Raw genomic sequence first — 22,201 nt, 5'->3', positions numbered from 1 at the left:
AAATGTTACGCGATATCTTAATTCCACTCTAAAAGGGAACATTTTCATGAACATTCTGTTTATATATGTAACTACATAGATGTGACCTTACAGAAAACGTTGCAAAAACCATAAATTCTTTTTTTTAAATGCGGTTTATAACACCAGTTTATATAACATAACTTCAGAATCAGGATTTGTTCCCGGTTCCTTTATATACTGTTACAAAAATATCTACATGTTTATGATATGTACATGCACATTATGTCAATTTTGTCTATCATCTCACCTTAAAATATGAGGACAAAATTGTAATAGAGAACCCCCAAAAATCACGATTTTGCTTCATCTTAGATATTTTTGTTTAGAGATTTCGTGCCTTTGGCACTCATTACGCCCTTCCCTAAACGTGTTACGTGTTGGAACCCCCCCCCCCCCCCCTTTAACCACGTCTGAAACACACCGACAATTGAACCTGGTACATTGCGCATAAATTGAACTATTATAACGAAAGGTAAAATTCAAGTTACATATTTGTAAGTTTTATTGATGAACTTATATGAACAATAAATTTGCATTTAATACATTAAATGTAGTCCTTTGATTAAATAATCAACACAGATGGATCCATATGATAATACATGTATTTGTAAAAGAAAAAAAAGAGTTCCATTTCTCATACAAATGATATCTGTACAAATATCAAAATCAACAAGAGGCCCAGGGGCCACATCGCTCACCTGAGTCACCTTGGCCCTGCTGTTTTGATTTTTAAATGCTATTTTATCAATCTTTATTCTCATGAATAATGTGACGCAAACCTACCTCTAAAGAACACAACATTACTAAAATGAAATCATATAACACAAAGCATATGACAAGCATGATATTGCTGTTCTGGATAAGACCAAGGTATGAAGTCATAGGTCTTGGTATGATATGAAAGACTTTGCCATAAGTAATCTATATACAATACATGAAAGCCCTATCTAAAATAGTCCTGGATATACTTAATAAGTTATACTTTCTTAAAAGTAGGTCAAACTCAGAGTTCAGGGTCACAAGGTCAAAGAACATAATATGATTGATTGTTTTAGCTGTTTTCCGCCACACTCAACATTTTTTCAGTTATCTGGTGGTGCCCAGTTTTTATTGGTGGAAGAGAGAACCCAGATACAATGTACCTGGGAAGAGACCACTGACCTTCCGAGAGTAAACTGGGAAACTTTCTCACTTACCGGTGCAAGCAGGATTCGAACCCACACCAACCACTGAAGAGACATTATTTGTCGAAATGCGCATCTGGTGCATCAAAATTGGTACCGTATAAGTTTTACCTTAAACACAATGTAGTTCAGGACACACTGAATAGGTCAGATTTGTTTTGTCATAAAAATTGTATATACAAGATATGAAAGCTCTAGCTTAAATAGTTCAAGAGATATCTTTAAAGATTTTTCCTTTAAATATATCAGCATATAAAACTTTGATCCCCTATTGTTACCACACCATACCTCCCGGGAAATGATTTTAACAAACTTGAATATGCACTATGTCAGGAAGGTTTAATGTAAATTTGTGTGCTTCATACTAAATTTGAAAAGAATTCTGTTATTCGAATCGTAGATTGATCGCTGTTCGTTATCTTCACCTTTCAGTTATAGAATTTAGTTAAAAATATTCAATTGTTAACATCGACGGACTACAACGGACGCAGACCAATATAGTGTCATCTGAGTTTACTCAAGTGACCTAAAATTGTATAATTTTTCTAAAGCTTTTGAAAATTGATAATGCTATTAAAGCCTAGTCTGATCCCTTACACTCCATTTCAATAGTTAAGCGTAAAAACAGACTGGAGTGGATGGGGATCAAACTTAAGAAAGCTGTGAGATTAGTTCAATATTCAAACCTACAGTTTTTGAATAATAAGTATTTAACCCAACTGGGATGATTTCATCCAAAATATTTCACTAAAAATATTTGTGGGGATATTAGTTCACACAGACATTATGTTTCAAAATGAGTACGAGTATGGAAATGAACTGGGGTTCAAATTGACTGGCTACGTATACCTAACATGGCTACATCAACAAAGAAAATCACTTGAAGCTGTGAGTTTTTAGGTTATATGTGGGTTTAAGGAATATTTGAAAGTATGCTTGGAAACAAGTATAGTGGGAAAATATGTTAGGAATTATTTAATATTAAATTCATGAGACAGCGATGCAGGAATGCAGTGATAGAGGGACTTAACCATGCACTTTTTTTCTGTGCCGTAAATTGAAGATTTTTAATAAGGGGCTAATCTGAAGCTCTAGCGCTCTGACTTGCCCCACTATCTTCTCAAAGAGCTACGATTTTGGGTTTAGTTCTGCATCTAGTTTTTAGGAGAAGATTTTAAAAGATTTTCCTTGTATATATTTCACATATAAAACTTAGATCCCCTATTGTGACCCCACTCTACCCCTGTGAACCATGACCTTTAACAAACTTGAATCTGTACTATATATGAATGTAAAACTTTGATCCTCGATTGTGACCTCACCCTACCCCCGGATACCATGATTTGCACAAAACAGGAACCTTTTATGTGAATTCAACTTTCCTGGTCCAGTGGTTCTTGAAAAGGTTTTTTAAATGACCCCACCCTATTTTTGCATACCCTTTATCTATTGATGATGCATACCAAGTTTGATTGAAACTGGCCCAGTGGTTCACTCTGGAGAAGAAAATGAAAATGTGAAAAGTTTACAGAGAGACAGACGACAGGCAAAGGTGATCAGGAAAGCTCATTTGAGCCTTTGGCTCAGGTGAGCTAAAAAAGTATATAAACATGTTCAATGTTAAACCTGTCTGTTGTATTGCTTAACAGCTCCATTGCCAGCATCTACCCTTACTGAGTTTACAGTGTCAGACCTTGATATCATCATCATCACTCATTTTGACTATCCAGGCCAAATTAATATTTTTGCAAGGGTGAGGCCTGGCTGTCCTGTCGAGGTTGAAGTTTGTACTTCCACACTTGGCGACCCAGTGGATTGATCCTATCCAATCCTCTAAACTCTAGGTCTCGTTTTAGGATCTCATCCCATGTCAGCTTTGGTTTACCTGTGAAGTTCTTTTCTGTTTATCATGATGCATAACATTCTGACAAATCTGCAAAAATATTTAGAGAAGTGATTAGTAAAAGGTCTTCGTAAAAGGTAGCAAGAAATGTACAATTAGATAAAAATCATAATTTCTATTTCTACAAAGTAAGTGTTTATCAAATGATCAGCTGTAAATATTAGTTCACACATCAATTATCATTTTTAAAGATTCAAAGTGATACAGATATCATAAACATTTTATGACAAATATATCATAACTTCAGATTGTTTTTATGAAAAACAAATGTATCCCCAGCTCCCCAAATTGGAAGTGCTCCAAATGAAACCTCCAACCCCTTAATGTACTGCATGGTATGGAAGATAAAGCATGAGCAGGAACATAGACATTATGAACTCCAATAATTAAGCCACATAGGAGAAGGGTTCACAAACTATTTTACACCCTCCACCCCTACAATCCACTATATTAGGGACAACATTTGGATCTTTGATCTGTCCCTGCAATATGCACATCGCAAATGGCATTGAAGTATTCTACAAAATTTCAAGTCTATCGGATAAGCCGTATAGGAGAAGTATTCACAAGCTATTTTAACATCCTCCACACCGCATAGATCTACTATTAACTTTTAGAAAAATAATTGGACCCTCCTGTCCCGACAATATGCACATCTACAAATGGCAATGAAGCATTGTACAAAGTTTCAAATCTATCCAATAAGCCATATAGGAGAAGTGTTGACAAGGTATTTTACATCCTCCACCCCTCTTAGATCTACTATTAACTTTTAGGAAAATAATTGGATCCTTCCGTCCCACCAATATACACATCTACAAATGGCAATGAAGCATTGTACAAAGTTTCAAGTCTATCCGATAAGCCATATAGGAGAAGTGTTCACAAGATTTTGTGACAGACGGACAGAAAGTACAAAAACAATATATCTCCCCTGAAAGAGGGGAGACATAATTACAGTACTGCAGCAATATTTTCACTGTATTTCAGTTGGAGGCTGTCAAAATACAAATTATCAATATACTCTTAAGGTGCAAATCAAAACTTGTATATATATACCTTTTCTCAATACATTTTAATGCGTTTTATTTCATCTCTAGTTGACTCTCTTTAGGACTGACTCATTTTGCTGGGAATATGGGCATCTAGCTATCCTGGTGCCATGCTCTTTTTAATGAATATTGTATTTTCTAGGTTATGTCAAAGCCACTTTTTCTCTTTGATGCAAAATTATGTTTGACTGAAATTAAAGTGAAGGTTATTTAACAAGAAATCTAGTAGACACATTCAAGCAATACCTGTTCCCTACCACTACTAACTATATATTTATTCAACATATGTTCAAATTCAATGGAACCACTGGACTTCATATACTATTTTGTCAAAATGCACAGTATTAATGAAGAGGGTGTTACAACTTACATATACCAGATAAGACGTATCATCAATGTTCCACCTAATATATTAATATCTGCTCTAGAATCTGATTTTCATGCACCCATGTTATGATGGACTGTATTATGGTATTTATCAAGCTCTTTCATCTGTCTGTTAGCTTTTTTAAAAATTCAAAATCTTAGTTTATCAATCCTTATACCCACTCAGGTGATCTAATCAGTAATTAAAAAAACCGATTAATCTTTTTTAACATCATATCTAGCAAAGATACTTACGTACGTACGTAACTTTAAAATGATACTTATGCCTTGTTCAAACAGCGGTTTTAATGCATATTTTGAATTAAAATTTTCAAACTTTAATGCGCATCAAATATACTTCGTAGAATAGATATAGGCCCCTGCATAATGACAAATTTGGGTCACATGCATCATACCCCTGGTTAGCTATAGATTTATATTTATGTTAATTTTGATTGAAAAACTAATTTTAAAAAACTTAATTGATCGCTGAAAATAGTGAACATTAAGTCATTAGAAAATGTCAGATGTAGATCTGTGCTCTGCAGAGACATACTGGGTCATATATGCATAAAGAAGAAAAAAACTATAAAACAATTCTCTTTGATCCACTGTAAATTGTAGGAAAATATTCGATCCCTGGGTCAGAAGAACGTGAACAACATTAAATGATAATGAAGTATTGTACACAATGGCCTTCATTTTTGCAGTTACTGCCATTACACCGGAAGTAGGGGGCGTGCTTACTGATGGGGTCCCCCCCCAATTGTGGCCTCATCCTAACCCCGGGGGCCATGATTTGAACAAACTTGAATCTGCACTATGTCAGAAAGTTTTCATGTAAAAATCAGTTTTTCTGGCTCAGTGGTTCTTGAGAAGAAGATGTTTAAAGATTTTTCATATATATTTGTATGTAAAACTTTGATCCGCTATTGTGGCCCCATCCAACCCCCGGGGTCCATGATTTGAACAAACTTGAATCTGCATTATGTCAGGAAGCTTTCATGTAAATCTCAGGCCATCATTAAAAATATTTTTGTTTGATGTACTCTGACTCACATTTTTCAGGGTGGGTCGCTAGGTAAGGTTTTTTTTTTTTTTTTTTTTTAACGTCATGAAAATTTGTAATATTTTCTTTTAGAATAAGGAGAATTTTCTATTTTTCAAGGGACTCAACCCCTCCCCCCCCCCAAAGTTTTAAATTGCTGGAAAAAATGGTCGGGTAGGAGCAAATTTGATTGGTCGGTCGGAGTACATCAAACAAATCAATGTTTATTTTTGGCCTCAGCTTTTCTGGCTTAGTGGTTCTTGAGAAGAAGATTTTTAAAGTTTTTCCCTATATATTTGTATGTAAAACTTTGATCCCCCTTGTGGCCCCATCTTACCCCCGGGGGCCATGATTTGAACAAACTTGAATCTGCAATATGTCAGGAAGCTTTCAGGTAAATTTCAGCTCTTCTGGCCCAGTGGTTCTTGAGAAGAAGATTTTTAAATGACCCCACCCTATTTTTGTGATTATCTCCCCTTTGAAAGGGACATGGCCCTTCATTTGAACAAACTTGAAAGCCCTTTACCCAAGGATGCTTTTGGCCAAGTTTGGTTGAAATTGGCCCAGTGGTTCTGGAGAAGAAGTCGAAAATGTGAAAAGTTTACAGACGGACAGACAGACAGACGACAGACAAAATGTGATCAGAAAAGCTCACTTGAACCTTTGGTTCAGGTGAGCTAAAAATCAATTAAAATATGCAAATTCATTTTTGGGTTGAATGTATTAATTGTTACACAAATTTACTACATGTATATGTATCTATAGTTTACAAATCATTACATTTTGCTAAATGATATAATTATTCTACATATATCATCTAAGATTTTAATTATACAAAATAAGATCATATAAAATCTGTAAATAAATTATGGATCAACAAAATTGTTAAATACTAAGATCTGCTTTCATATTTACTGTACTTAAGGCCACATAGAATTTCATATTTACAGATTATCATCCACGCCCACCCCTCTCAAAATTATCCACCCCATTGTTTTTTATTCTACCTTTTTTTTTTAAAAGAAGTTGAGAACAAATATTTGGCTTGTATATCAAAGATTTAGAGCATTTCAATGACTGACCCTAACATTTTGGCACGTTGTGGTTATATTTGACATGTTTCTATTATAAGGGTACTCAAAGATGTGGTAGTTGTGAAGGACTGTTGCAGTGTGATATGCATTTGGTCAAGTGACTGCACATGTATGCCTTGTTAAAATTGATTAATGGAGATGCTATTGAATGTGAAAGTATGCGATACCATGCCATTTCCCAATTCTGTGTTTGGAACTTTTATTATTGAGTGTGCGTGTCTTAGACTAGAAGAAGATGATGGCAAACTGAATTGAATAATGTTAAGCAAAAGAACTACAGTACAGTGACTGTTGCTTTGTGGTACAATGATGGTAATTATGACTCATTAATTAGCGGATACGGCAATGGCATATCCTGATCCTGCATAAACTGCATATTCAAACAAGAGGCCCATGGGCCACATCGCTCACCTGATTCACCTTGGCCCATATTTAAAGATTTGTTCTACATATTCGCTTCTAAAACTTTGATCCCTATTTAAGTATTGTGGCCCAACCTACTCACGGGACCATGATTTCTCCTACCTAAAATCTAACTCCAAAAAACCCCACACAAACATAGCTTGTAAAGGGGATAGGAGGACGTGTCTGGTGTTTAATAATTCAATGTGTACAGGCATTAGAAAAATGTGTATATGCAAAAACATACTTTAAATTGTATGCAAAATGATACCCATGTCTAGTCCTATTATAACATTGGAAGGAAAATTTGATCTGGCCACCATTGCTACACGACATTTTAAGTTACGAAAAATAAAAAATTTACATATGAACACCTAGGCTGTGTCAAGCTGAGTGAGCAAGTTTGTGCAGAACGAACAAAACTTACACCAAACACAGCGACACCTTTTCGAAATTTTATTTTTACAAACTTGAATCTGGACTGCATAGCTGTATGTCAGGAAGCTTTCATGTAAATTATGTAAACTGCTCTGGCCTAATGGTTCTTGAGAAGAAGATTTTTATGGCCCCATTCTACCCCAGGGGGTCATGATTTTAACAAACCTGAATCTGCACTATGTCAGGAAGTTTTTATGTAAATTTGTACTTTCCTAGCCCAGTGTTTCTTGAGAAGATGATTTTTAAAGATTTTACCTTTATATTGGTATGTAAAATATTTGATCCCCTATTGTGGCCCCATCCTACCTATGGGGGTCATGATTTGAACAAACTTCAATCTACACTATGTCAGGAAGCTTTCATGTAAATTTCAGCTCTTCTGGCCCAGTGGTTCTTTAGGAGAAAATTGTTAAATGACCCAACCCTATTTTTGCAATTTTGTAATTATATCTTCCCTTTGAAAGGGGGTGTGTCCCTTTATTTGAACAAACTTGAAAGCCCTTCACAAAGGATGCTTTTTGTCAAGTTTGGTTGAAATTGTCCCAGTGGTTCTTGAGAAGAAGTCAGAAATGTGAAAGTTTACAGACAGACGGACAACAGGGGATTGGAAAAGCTCATTTAAACTTTCAGCTCAGGTGAGCTAAAAATTACTATTATTCAAAAAAGCGCAAAAGAATGTTCAACTTCAGTGTTACATGAAAATGTACTTCAAAATCACTTAAAAACAATTATAATATTGCTGTATGAAAATTTTCTGTCCAAAGAAAACAATGTAAAAAAAAAAAAAAGAAGTAATCTACACTCAACAGCAACATGCGAGTATAATGAACGGGAAATATATATTCTGAAAAATAAAAAATACACCACCTGCCCCATTTTTTTCCAAGCAAGGATGGAAATCTAAAAAATAATTTTATGACTATTTGACCTAAAATATTTTGTATACTTACTAATTTCAAAACTCGAAAAGGAAATGTTATCCATGTGAAGCACTCTGTTCATCCTCTGGGGAAGACAATCTTTGATTTGCAGTTTGTGTCATGACTACACTATGATATCTTCTAATCTCGTCATACTATCAGAAAGTAGTTTTGGCAGTTGGCAAGTGTATCAATGGTGTAACTTCTTCATGATCAGATCTTCTATACTGTGTCATATTCAGCATAAAGTAACAAGGGCTATCATCTAGTTCTGAGGTACTGAGGAAGGGCTGTTTTTCTCAACACAGCCTTTCTTCTGGTATTCTTAGGGATACTTTATTCATCTTTTAATTACATTTCCTTCTTGGAGATTAAAAGTTGAAGACCACTGAAAGAAAAAGAAGTGATTTAATGAGTTCCATGTACAACTGTAGTTTATCGAATGTGTTGACCAGAATATTATCTAACTGTAGCCCCCCTCCCCGATCAAGCATGCAATGTCATACATGTATCTGAAATCAATACTTATAAAAATTAATTAAAATTAAAATGTTCAAATCTACAATCTTGTTACACATTTCCTATATTTTTTACTTATCATAACTTTGAATTTTTAATAAGTGTGTCCTTTTGTCCACAAACTTTAACAACCCCTCATAAACAATTTACAAATATGATATCAGAAATAATAATCTAAAAACATTATCCTGTTGTTCATAGATGCCATCAACACTAAGAGTATAACAAATAACAAAAGCTCTCCTGACATTGTCCCATTCTGAAAGAAATGATGTGCTTATATCCCCAAAGGCAGGGGGTTACCCAGAATTGTGTCTAGAGAGAGGAATAATATTTATGGAATTAACCAAAAAATTAGTTATAAATTTTTAAAATTTTTAGCTATGAATTCATGTTAAAAAATTGGTAGCTCAGTGGTAACAGAGCATTTGCTTCATGATGAAGAAATCATGGTTTCGAGCCATGCTAATGTACTTTATTTAGGGTGTAAATGTAGGTAGTGAGGTGAATGCTCCATCGTCATATTTAGCATTCAAAATAGAAAGTTGCTGGTCTTTCAGATGAGACCTTCAAACACCACATGCATGCGTCTAAATGTGTCGCACTTCATATTACTGAAATATTCTCTACAGGTATTATACTAAAATCAAACAAATACATATAATCATATACATGTTAAAAATCTTAATTTTAGAAATTTCTTCTTCTGACAAAATGATGCGCAAGCATAGAAATGGAAGCTATGCCACAATATGTCATGACACTGTACAGCTTGATCAGTTTATACATCACATAAACAATCACAGATGTAAACAATCAAGAAAAACTCAGTACACAACATCATCCCTTAATTTTGTATTGTAGCTGAAGATCATTCTTCCAAGATCGAAATGCAGCTTGGAAATGATTAGCGAGGGTTGAATTATTCTTAAAAAGTAGATTGAAAGCAAAAGGTAACTGCCAAAGTTACCAGGAGACAATAATCCATACATCGTTCGAATTTCCTCCACTGCCACCTAAAGTGCACGTGTAAACCACGCGTGTGACACCACAGCCCGACAGGCTACATTGTAAACAAGTAAAATACATTCAGAGTAATAGTTTTACATATATTCTGTTTGGTTTATAGTCTTAGTAGTTACATACCTGGACAAACACCACCAAATGTTTTCCCATAGACTTCCATACAAATTCCAATCACTGTCAATTATTTATTAAGCCAATTTTCAAAAAATCAGTCACCATTCAGCAAAGTTCATCATCTCCCCTTCAAAATTCCACCAAAAAATATATGGCTTGCCGTTGCGTTTTTCCTTCAAATTTTGGCCTGTTTACAACTAGTGTAGATCCGCACTGAATGAAATTGTCCATCCAAATATCACCTCTCCACTCAGATCTTCCCTTATAACTTCTGTATCTTTCTACATATTCTGTTATGTCACCTGTCATTTTTATCACTTATATTTCACTATTAAATTCCATCACAAAGATTTTCTGTTAATGACCAATCAGATCTCCTGTCAACTTTTCTTCTCCGCACAACTTTGGGTGTCCACAATGGCGGCGCCCTGTAGCTAGGCAATTCTGGTGTTTTTCCACCTATGCGGTACGCCTGTACCATGTACCGTTGTACGTACTGCAAGCAGTGCGGCGTAATGTACATTTGCATCCTCAGGGATTTCAACCCGGACAAAGTGGAACATGCCAATCCCAATACATATACATCTTTCTTTTTTATTTTTGCATTTTTATTTATTTATCTATTTATTATTTATGTCATGGCGTTGGAAAAAACTTCAAAGTAGGGAGACAGATGTAAAGGGGTATACGTTCCAATCATCCAAAAAATGTGCCGTGTGGGGGGTGGGGTAGGGGGTTGATTCCTAAGGACCTGGCGTATTTCTTTTTGTGAAATTCTATCCAAAATCAATATGAATTCTTAGTATACAGAGTACATTAACTACAAAGATTATATTTCAAAAAGAAAAAAAACCCAAACAGTTCACGCAGATTTATCACTTTTATCATCGAAATTTTCAGTAACTCGGGTACTCTGTCGCTTGTACATAACACGATCGGTATGAAACACCATTTAATCAGTCTATGTAATAAAAAAACCATTGATAATATGCAAAACATTTCTTTCAACCGTGTTTACTTACCTCAGATGGGCCAACTTCTTTCCCTGGAAAACTCCATTATGATGATATCACAAATGACGTCATTTAAAACAGAGCATGCGCACTTCGAAAGTGTGTAAGCCATGCTCGCAAGGAAAAAAGATGGACGAGTGCTAAATCTTTACACACCTGTTACACACATCTCATAAATCCTGTTAAGTAAACACTTCAGGATTTTGATGGTAGATGACATATTTAATGATTTTATGCTGATTTTCATAAAAATCCAACTGAACACCACCATTTCCGTGTTCCTTTGGCCGACCCCGTGTTGATTTACACGTGTGCCTTCTTATTCACTGGTTCAATTGACAGGGCTTACAAACACACACACACACACACACACACACATACGGATTTATATGCATGCACATTCATGGAAAATATAATGTTCCAACCAATAGTTCATTTATGGCGACCATTGGCTGGGTCAGATTATGTTGGGCATATTTTAAGGATTTCTTGTCCATATTCCAAATTTACATTACTTTAAATATTGTTGTAAGTTATAGTCTTTTCATATCTTGATTTCAAATATACTCCACATCACGAATATGATTTTGATATCATTCTGTTTACATTGAAAAACAAAACTACGCTAAGTATACTCTCATGTACGACTAAGTAAGATAAGATAACTTTTTGTTCAGTTTTGTTTGTATTGTATGTATAAAAGATGGTAAAGTCTTGTTACACCACTTTTATGAAGCTTTATCCCTCTTCCCCTTCATAAACCTTCAAAAAATTATTTTAATGTATATGATCTATCTCGTAAAATTCAGTAAGTGAACATAATACAATGATTATTTTTTGTCTATTCTAGTAAAGATTTTCAGGTTTTGAAATAATAATCATTACTGTGCTTTGTTCTTTTCTTAATTTCAGTTTGTGATGCTGGTTGGTATGGAGAAAACTGCTCTGCACGATGTAACGAGAACTGTGTCAACCAGTCATGTGATCATATCACAGGCAGCTGTACATATGGATGTAAACCGGGATGGAGGACTCCCAACTGCGTACAGAGTAATTTTAGATATGACGTTTCTTACTATTCTGTTGTATAATATTTACATGCTCTGTATTTCTTTAAATCTTAATGGTTTTAAATGACAATGTTTGCATCGTGTAATTTTTGAAATATGAAAAACAAATAATTAAAATTAAAAAGAAAAAAGATATTTCCGGTTCAGATATCTTAAGTACTTCTAAACTACTTCATAGATTGCATTGATATAATCAGGATCATTTTTTTACTAATTAAATACAAACTTCAAATTAATAATATGATAAGAATCATTACCATTCAGATACATAAAAAAGAAAATACAGACATGGAGGTACTTTAATGTTCGTGGATAACTGCATATATTTCAGGAAGTTACATACATGTATACAAATAGAAACCAATGTATGCACGAGCAATATGTAGAAGATGAATGGTATGGTGCGGAGAATACTTTTTCATGGATATGTCAGTCTTTGAAACACATTTATCTATTTACGAATGACATTTATGTTTATTAGTAAAAGCTCAAGCAATGAATAAACCATTTCATAATGTTTCCCTCTCATATTCTTCTAGAATGTTCAGTAGTAACATACGGCAAAGGTTGTGGAAATCACTGCAGCAGTCATTGCAGAAACATGACATGTAATCACATCACTGGATCTTGTCTGGATGGCTGTACACCAGGATACTTAGGAAGGTCCTGCAACAAGCGTATGTCTTCTTTTGAGAATAATGAACACACTTAATGGGAGTATCAAGCTATTTACAAGATCTGGTGTGTAGATTCACACTTAGATAGTTTCGATTTTTATTTAATCCTTATCACATGCACAAGCGGCAAGGAACAGCCATCTATAATTGACTGAGTTATGAGACTGGCCAAAAACAAAACAAAGCATTAATTAGTCGAGGTAAACGCAATCTAATTAAAATTTGACTTCTTAGATCCGCGCTGTATACTCTGCGTAAGAAGATCTGACATAACCCGACTAGGGGTCATGTTCATGTGAACTTTATGTTAACCAATCAGTAGGTCGCCTATGAAATAGTCGGTGTTCACAATTCAAGGAGAATGATATGTTTGGTTTGAAAGAAAACACATCGCAGCTAGATGTGACGTCACAATGCACCGTTTACATCAACTGGCGTTATATTCCTCGCGTTAATTAAGTAAACCATCTTGACAACTATTTAAATCGTACCTATCTTTATTCATACATAAATCACAATTCACATTTGATTTAATTTGGGTGTACTTTATGTCGTACGTTTTATTGTTTGCATGAACGGAATAGATTAGACATTATTGCGAAAATTTAAAATCCCTTATGTGAGAATATATATTGTTTAGTATGGGATAAACTTCGTGGGAGAGCGATTACTGCAACTTGTTTACGAATTGCCGGGAACCGCCTAGATAGCCATCATTCTATGTATGACGCAATCTGACTGGCTGATAGTTCCCATGAATGTCCCAAGCAAAACGTCATGCGGACGTGATTCCTATGTGGTTATGTCAGATCTTACTGTAGCGATTGTGAACGTATCTTATAATCTGATTTTAATTAGATTGAAATAAACGTAATTGACTCATTCCTTCCTGAATGCAAGGTGAAGATAACGAACAGTGATCAATCTCATAACTCCTATAAGCAATACAAAATAGATAGTTGGGCAAACACGGACCCCTGGACACAGCAGAGGTGGGATCAGGTGCCTAGGAGGAGTAAGCATCCCCTGTTAACCGGTCACACCCGCCGTGAGCCCTATATTCCGATCAGGTAAAGGGCTCACGGCAGGTGTGACCGGTCAATAGCGGACGCTTACTCCTCGTAGGCATCTGAAGGCTCTTATTCACAAAATATCTTACGATTAAGATCAAAGTTTACAAACATTGTAATTTTCTTATTTTTCATTTCTTGTAGATTTCCTTGATCAATATGTAAAGTACATCCATGGTTCATAGAACCTGAATACATACTTGGGACCTTGTGATCGGTATTTAATTTTCAGACAGAATTATTTTGTTCAGGTTAGTCGTAAGATGTTTTGTGAATAAGCTGTCAGGGTTCTTTAACGTACCAACACCTACTGAGACATGGGACCTCTGTTTTTAAGGTCACAAGAAGGAAAAACAATTCTCACTTCTTGATACCGAATGTTTGGAGAAGGAGCAATCACTACCTATGTTAATGTCTAAGGTTTGACGCGGCCATGGCACGAGCAAGGCTCGAACTCACGACTCTCCGGTTACGAAGCGAACAGTCTACCACTAAGCTATCGCGATCGGTTGTATCGATCGAAGTATAACCAGGGGTCAAATGCTGTCTGAGTGTTTCATACCTATTGTTAGGTCGTTCTTGGCACAATCAATTTGACTACGGATGACAGGGGATGCTTACTCCTCATAGGCACCCGATCCCACCTCTGGTATATCCAGAGGTTCGTATTTGCCAAACTTTTTATTTTGCATTGATTATGGAAGTTATGAGATTGATCACTGTTCGTTATCTTAACTTTTATCCGTTTAACCTAATATTGGTCCTAACAAGCATTATTTGTTTCTTTCATTAACTGGGACTGTCTGTATTAAATGTATTTAAGCATGTGACGAAGGAACATATGGACTCAACTGTTCCAAGAATTGTTCTCAGAACTGCCTCGGCGTTTGTGACAATGTTGACGGATCCTGTTCGTGTTACTCTGGGTGGACGGGAACCCCTAACTGTAGTGAAAGTAAGTGTCTAACTCATATTTATATACAATTTTTTCATCTATCTACCGAAAAGTCAGATATCAAGCTTGTAAAGTCCTATTTTTGAGATACAAATCATGACATCAATACTGCCTGGGTCAAGCCTTACGACGTTTAGACTCTCTGCATTAAATAATTCTGCAATAAATATAACCCTTTCAGCCTCCTCCCTCCTTAGTGAACTAGCAATCACAATCTAAATAGAAATTGTTTATTGTTTAAATAAGAATCATATTATATAAATGAATAAGTTAGATATTTACCATCATCTCGTCAACATACCTGTAGTGAATGGTAACCCCCACCCCCACCCTCCTCCTCCTCCTTTTATTGATACAAAATGTATATATGACTCTGTATACCAGTTTTGACGTTAGAACATCATTCGCTGATGTATTCTTCAGACAATATTTAATCACATATTCATAGTGATGATTGGTTGTTTATATGGATATGTCTCTATATATATATGATAGAGGTAATTCGGAATGAAGTTCTGTTTCACTTCATCCTGAACTTTACAGTTGTGTATTAATTAACTTAGTTCTATAACATGTATTTATGGTTTGCGTTATTATTTTCTTATTGTTAATTACCTTGGTAATAGGAATACCCCATCAGTCTGACAGAGCTGGGTGCATGTCGAGTAACTTCACTGTTCACATGTGTTTGCTTTCGTGTTGACATTATTACTTCTGGTTGTTAGAAAATAGTCGATAAATTTAGATCAAAGTTATGAAGGCGGTATACATTGAATCCGCGTTTATATGATGGAACAGAATTGTTAATTTGTATTTTTATTTATTTTGGATACAATGAAATAATTTGATATGTGAGAAATGCACTGTAGAAATTTATTATTATGTTATAATTTTTCTATCATTTATCGACTACGTTTGCATTAGACTGAGGCGTGATAATTCTTCTTGTTCAATCAGGACGTCGGGTAGTTTGTCTGATTAATCGATAATCCAATCAGATAACGTAACGCACAAATCCATCATTTTCTGTTAAAATTCTTTCTTTTCTGTTACGCTACATCATGTTTTAGTATAAAAAGTTAAGACGCGGGTATTTTTGATACAGTCGTTTGATTACATTTTGACTTGGTAGGTGATCGTGAATGAACAATTATGCAATAATTAATGTTGCAGTTTTATCATGTTCAAGAACTCATAAATTTCTATGAAATGGAGTTCTTTCCTTCATTATTCTAAGCAAGTTCTTTATCTATTTATTTTATTTTATTTCATTTTATATTTATTATGCAAACAAATTAGGCATGCTATACGCTTGTACTCTTTCTCTCTTTTAGGCCGATAGTTGATTAATTCATCGAAAGGTCCGTTTTTACTTCATTTAATATTAGTTTTGGATTAGGAAATCTTTTAGATAATAATTTCCATTTAAATATGTTTTTGATTATAATTAAGTAAGTTCTTAATTTTCGTAGACATAATAGTACTATCAACAAGCTATCACTGTTAAAACAGAACAGCTTGTCGTTAGGTTTACAAGTCGGAAGTTACAAATAACTAAGACTTGCTTCATATAATTTCTTTTTATTGTAAATGTGTTGGGACGGGTTTCAGAAGTCTGTTTTGGGTGAAGAGTGACCGAGAATTTTAGTTCCAATTATTAATCGACTGTCTAGATAGGTTTAACTTAGAATATTTTTATACGTTATGATCATAGTATGGATGCGATTGTATGAATGTATATATTGATAATTTATTTTCATTTGTTTCTTATATTTTCATGAATAAATTTAATTTTTTAATGACCATCTTCTGTCTTGAATTGGATATATCAGCGGATGATTTAGGCAATCGGAGAATAGATGGAAAAATAATCTTTTAATGCTTCCCCGATACCGCTACCGTTACATTACCACTTAAATAAAAGGTGAATATTACGAACAGTGATCAATCTCATAACTCCTATAAGCAATACAAAGTAGATAGTTGGGGAAACACGGACCCCTGGACACACTAATAACTTATACGTTAAAAATGTCAGAAACTAGAATTGGAATATTATTTCCCCAAATCAAATTTCTCTTGACTTTTGCCTTCCTTGGAAAGTTTATGCACTGTAGTCACGGTTTTACTCGCGATATCACGAATATTTAATGATAACTCTCACTTAAATTTGATACCGAAGTTTGTCATCGTTTTTATCTTTTCAGATCTTCCTAATTTAGTTCAACCAGTACTGTTCTACGGTTGTATTAGTAGCTGCTGATCTCTTTTAAATCTTTGTGAGCTATTATGGGTCACTTTCAGTATCTAGTTACCCCATAGTTGTACAAATTATGATATAAAACAATTTCAAAAAATCCCCATTCCCACCCCCAAAATATCTAGAATCTTTAATAACATTGTTGTCTATCACAAATTTGTAATCTTTCATATGTTCTAGTGATAAGGAGTAAATATAGACTAAGAATTTGAATATTTTTGTATTACTTTCAGACTAATACAAATTGTCCGTAATTTATTATTGTCCGTAATAACGACTATAGTACTCCAGATGTATACATCGCAGCCTTGTCTATTTAATTGGTCATCAACTCCGTCTTTTTTGTTGTCATTGTTATATTATTGAGGTAAATAAAATTGTTTGAGGGTTATGGAAATTCTCCATGAGTCAAAAAAAGCCTTTGTAATTAATATCAATCATACTACATTCCAGGGTAATCTTTAACAGAAAACAAGAGAAGCGTTCCTCGGACTATATAGCTAGTGCTGAAATACCACCGCCATTACAAGTCAACAATACCGATGTACATCAGTATCAGGAACTCAACATGCACAATGATAGTTTATATCAGAATCTGTCATTAAGAGATCGTTTATAAAATGTATATTAAACGTAACTTATTCTTCTTGTTTTCGTGATTATCCTTTCTTTACTGATGAAATGTGAAGAATACGAACAATAATCAATCTCATAACTCCTATAAGCAATACAAAATAGATAGTTGGGCAAACACGGACACCTGGGTACACCAGAGGTGGGATCAGGTGCCTAGGAGGAGTAAGCATCCCCTGTCGATCGCTCACACTCGCCGTGCGCCCTATATCTTGATCAGGTAAACGGATATGTTTTCTTCGCCTTCACATTTTGATAAGCAGGGTTCATACATGTTACGCTACATTTATTTTACGAATAAATAATATGAAAAGGTGAAGAAGATAACGAACAGTGATCAATCTCATAACTCCTGTAAAGAATACTAAATTACGAGTTTAGCAAACATAGACCCCTGATCATACCAGAGGTGTGATCATGTTCCTAGGAGGAGTAATCATCCCCTGTCTACCGGTCTTAACCGCCATGATCCCTATGTCTTGATCAGATAAACGGAGTGCTCCGTAGTTAAGTTCAGTGTGTAAAGAACGAAGATGAAATAGATATACAATGATAAATAGAGTATGTGGTATTAACAGTGTGTATGCTATAAATTTGATTGTTTGGAAACTAATTGTGGAATCTCTATTAAACTTATCAGAATTGTTAAATAAAACGTACTGTTAAATCGGACAAATTTTGAAGTTAAATTATAAGTTATGATAAACAATCCTCACAACTACGGTTGTAGACAGCTTAATAAGCTGGTGACGTTTCCACAAATTACGGTACGTACACTGTACTTTGTTTCGAAATATTGCACGTAGTTGGGGTGACATTGAGGTGAAGCCGAAGTTAACAATGGGTTTTTGGAGGGGTAAAGATTTTCAATATTACCCTCACCTACATGCGGGGGCCTCTGTGTCCGAGTGTTTCGCAGAAATTTATCTTTATTTCTTTTATTCTTCCTTCGTAAATCCCCAAAACAAACTCTCATTTTTACGTTTTTTAACTTGATTACAAACCTGTTCTAACATACCAACAACTAATTTAGATATTGAATTGTTTTCAATACATGAAGATATTGGGGAAAGTGATCCAGTTGGCAGCATGATTAAAAGCAAGAAATAAAGATAAATGTCTGCGAAAGGTGAATGAGCAAAAAATAAAGTATTGTAAGAGAATGTCATTGAGAAAATGACGTTTGGTTGCATTCAATTATTTCATATCATTTTTATCTACGATTTAGTTCGTCAATACAACCTATCATTGGGTCAAATGCTGTCTGACATGTTTCATACCGATTGTTAGGTCGTTCTTGGCACAAAGATATTGACTACGCATATATCAGTTTACCTGATCAGGATATAGGACTCACAGCGGGTGTCACCGGTCGACAGGGGATGCTTACTCCTCCTAGACATCTGATCCCACCTCTAGTGTGTTCAGGGGTCCGTGTTTGTCCAACTATCTATTTTGTATTGCTTGTAGGAGTTATGAGATTGATAACTGTTCGTTATCTTCACCTTTCATCTGTAAAATTATCAAAATAAAACACCATAATTAAGATCGATAGATACAAGGTATTGGGGGGGGGGGGGGGGGGTGGTGGTGTTTAATAATTGAAAACACAATTTATACATGTTAGAATCTAAATATATAATTGATAAAATTCCCTATAAGACGTGTTTTGAAAATTTCAAGAGATGTTGATTTCTTGATATCATCTGGAGAGTCATTCCAAAGATGTGTTGCAGCCCAACTCAGTTGGCGTTGTCCGTAATTTTTGTTCTGATGTTTTTTTTTGTGCACCACAAGTCGATTTTGACCGTAATGGTCGACTTGGCTTGTATTCATTCAAAAGACTTGTGATGTATGACGGCATAGATCCTTGGAAGGAACAATATGTACATATTAAAATATTGAATTGGGGTCGGTAATTGATGGGAAGCCAATGCAGTTTCACCAGAATCGGAAACATGTGCTCCTGTTTCGGTGACCTCATAACTAGACGAGCAGCAGTATACTGTACTCGTTGCATTGAATCTTAACATGGTACATTGTGCATCTTGGTTAAATTGTTTTGATGTGATATGCTCCGTAGTTAAGTCACTGGATCCTAAATGAATCAGTAAAATGCAGGGGTTTATGATCGTGCTTAAGTAAATAAATGGTTGATGTTTTCCTCCTACTGGTCCCATTTCCAGGTGATGTTGGCGATCCCACAATCCAAATAGTTTTACTTGTAATACTTGGCTTTTATTACTTGAGAATAGCAATAAGTATGACTGAAGTACCTTAGTGCTATGCATGAATTCAGTGCGTGTGTATGTGGTGTCTGACTTATGAGGGGGTTAATAGAAATATGCCTTAATTCGTAGTGTTGGAAAAAACTCGGTGTCCAGAAGTTTGATAATTTGACAAACTAGGGGCTTGCCGGTTTGGTTGGTCTTGGGCCTATGTAATGATACTGGAAATTGACATAGTTGGATTTGAAAAACTTCCGAAATCAGCAATGAGAAAACTTCACTGACTCTGCGCAAACTGTAAAAAGCCAAGGAAAAAGCTGCTGACAAACTACATGATTCAAAAGGCGAGCGATATACTGATGTTAAGGCATGAATTATTTTAACAAATAACTGGTATGATATAGGAAGTCTGATATCTTTGTTGACGCGTACAGACCGTTTGACACCTTCTAGAGCTTTTGTGATAATGAATGCGTTGGTAGTATCTTGGAAACCCTGGGTTTTATGATGATAAACAACTGCACTCAAGTGCAAACAAATGGTCCTATATGTAAGCTGATTTAGTGACAAGTAAGCAATGTAATGAAGCAGCTGATCGACAGGGACAGGTCATGTGCTGGTGAAACCATACTCTAAAGTGAACTGTTTAAACTTAGTTTGAGCCATATTGTACGCCAGGTAAGTGTTGTGAGGCAAGTGATCCGTTAAGCAGTCTGGATGTTTTTTGCTCTGTAAGTCCCGTATGTGGGTTGGTAATTGTGTAGATCACTGGTCTGCTTCTGGTGCAAGTCTTCGAAGACGGTCCCACTGCGAACGAGAAAATGCATCTGCAATGTGATTGGCCTTAGTATTAATCACCCCTACTAGTGTTCAGAACATATCCTTTATCGGTGTTAAGTAGAGCGTAAAATCAGAGACTATCGGAGGAAATCTAATATCGCTGCTCCCGAGACTCCAAACGCGAGCTACCCGGTGAATTTTCTACCGGATATAGATGTACTATAAGGAATTCCAGTGTTAATGTGAGTATCAATTAGAAATTATGGTATATTGTGCTTTATTTCGTTTCGCAATATATAGATCTACGTATCAATGCATTGTTTTCCTAACGACATCAAATAATAAAGCTTAAATAAGAAATGGTAAGAAAGAGTTATCGTCCTTAGATTTGGATCTAGGCCAACTTTGAAAGAACTTTTGATCATTGTGGGAAAAACATTGAGATTTGATTGATTGATTGATTGATGTTTTCCGCCACACTCAACAATTTTTCAGTTATCTGGTGGCGCCCAATTTTTATTGGTGGAAGAGAGAACCCAGATACAATATACCTGGGAAGAGACCACCGATCTTCCGAAAGTAAACTGGGAAACTTTCTCACTTACCGGCGCGAGCGGGATTCGAACTCGCACCGACAGAGGTGAGAGGCCGTATGATTTTTGAGCGCGATGCTCTAACCACTCGGCCACGGTGCCCCCCTAAAAAAAACATTGAGAGGGCATCTCTCTATTTCAAAATACCATATTTCAATTTCAATGTTGCATAGGGATTGTGTTCAATTTATCAAACACTGAAATGTTGCATACAATTTACCATTTTCACACAGAAAATACTATAGTCTCTTTCATGGTTGAGGCATATGTGTACGTGAATGTACCTGTTACAAGCAAAAAAAGATGCATTGCAAGTATCTTAAAACTTCTAAACTTAACATTTCTTTGGTGGAAACATAATCGTTTTCCTGATTTAGCAGTATAAACATGATAATTAAATAAAGTGAATTTATTTTATGAAGAAAGTAAATCTTATTCATTGGATCTATTGGGGTGGGGGTGTATACTAACCATTCATAATTTTTTGAAACGTAAATATTTTCTTAATTAAACGCATTGATGCATGCAGCACACCTAAGAAGATTAGAATTAATGAAAAGTACATAACATATATTTGTATGATAATCAGTTGGTATATATGTAATGAAAAATTTCAACTTTTTCTTATACGATATGATTTGATGATAATTATGGATTATAAGTGGAGGGAAAGCAATAATAAAAGGAAATTCCAACATGACTAGATGTAGTACAATGCATGTATACCATTGGCATAGCATATTATACAAATATGTACCAGTAATAATTTAAAAAGTTGATCACAAAACTGCAAAGAACATCAAGAGACAGTGCATTGTATTTAATTGGATCATCC

General features: G+C 35.1%; 1 protein-coding gene across 1 annotated transcript in view; it reads left to right on the top strand.

The window, feature by feature from the left end:
- Nucleotides 1-17,772, top strand: part of LOC125682711 (multiple epidermal growth factor-like domains protein 10) — a 41,093-nt gene extending 23,321 nt beyond the window's left edge. The window contains exons 6-9 of the mRNA XM_056161496.1: nt 12,013-12,150; nt 12,710-12,847; nt 14,741-14,872; nt 17,586-17,772. Of these exons, the coding sequence (XP_056017471.1) occupies nt 12,013-12,150; nt 12,710-12,847; nt 14,741-14,872; nt 17,586-17,590 (413 nt within the window). The 3' untranslated portion in view covers nt 17,591-17,772. The remainder of the gene's footprint in view (nt 1-12,012; nt 12,151-12,709; nt 12,848-14,740; nt 14,873-17,585) is intronic.
- The last annotated feature ends 4,429 nt before the right edge of the window (nt 17,773-22,201 follow it).

The sequence above is a fragment of the Ostrea edulis genome, chromosome 4, assembly GCF_947568905.1.
Source record: "Ostrea edulis chromosome 4, xbOstEdul1.1, whole genome shotgun sequence".
In the NCBI taxonomy this organism is placed as follows: Eukaryota; Metazoa; Mollusca; class Bivalvia; order Ostreida; family Ostreidae; genus Ostrea; species Ostrea edulis.
Note: the sequence above shows the minus strand (reverse complement) of the source record. Positions and strands in the feature narration are given on the sequence as shown.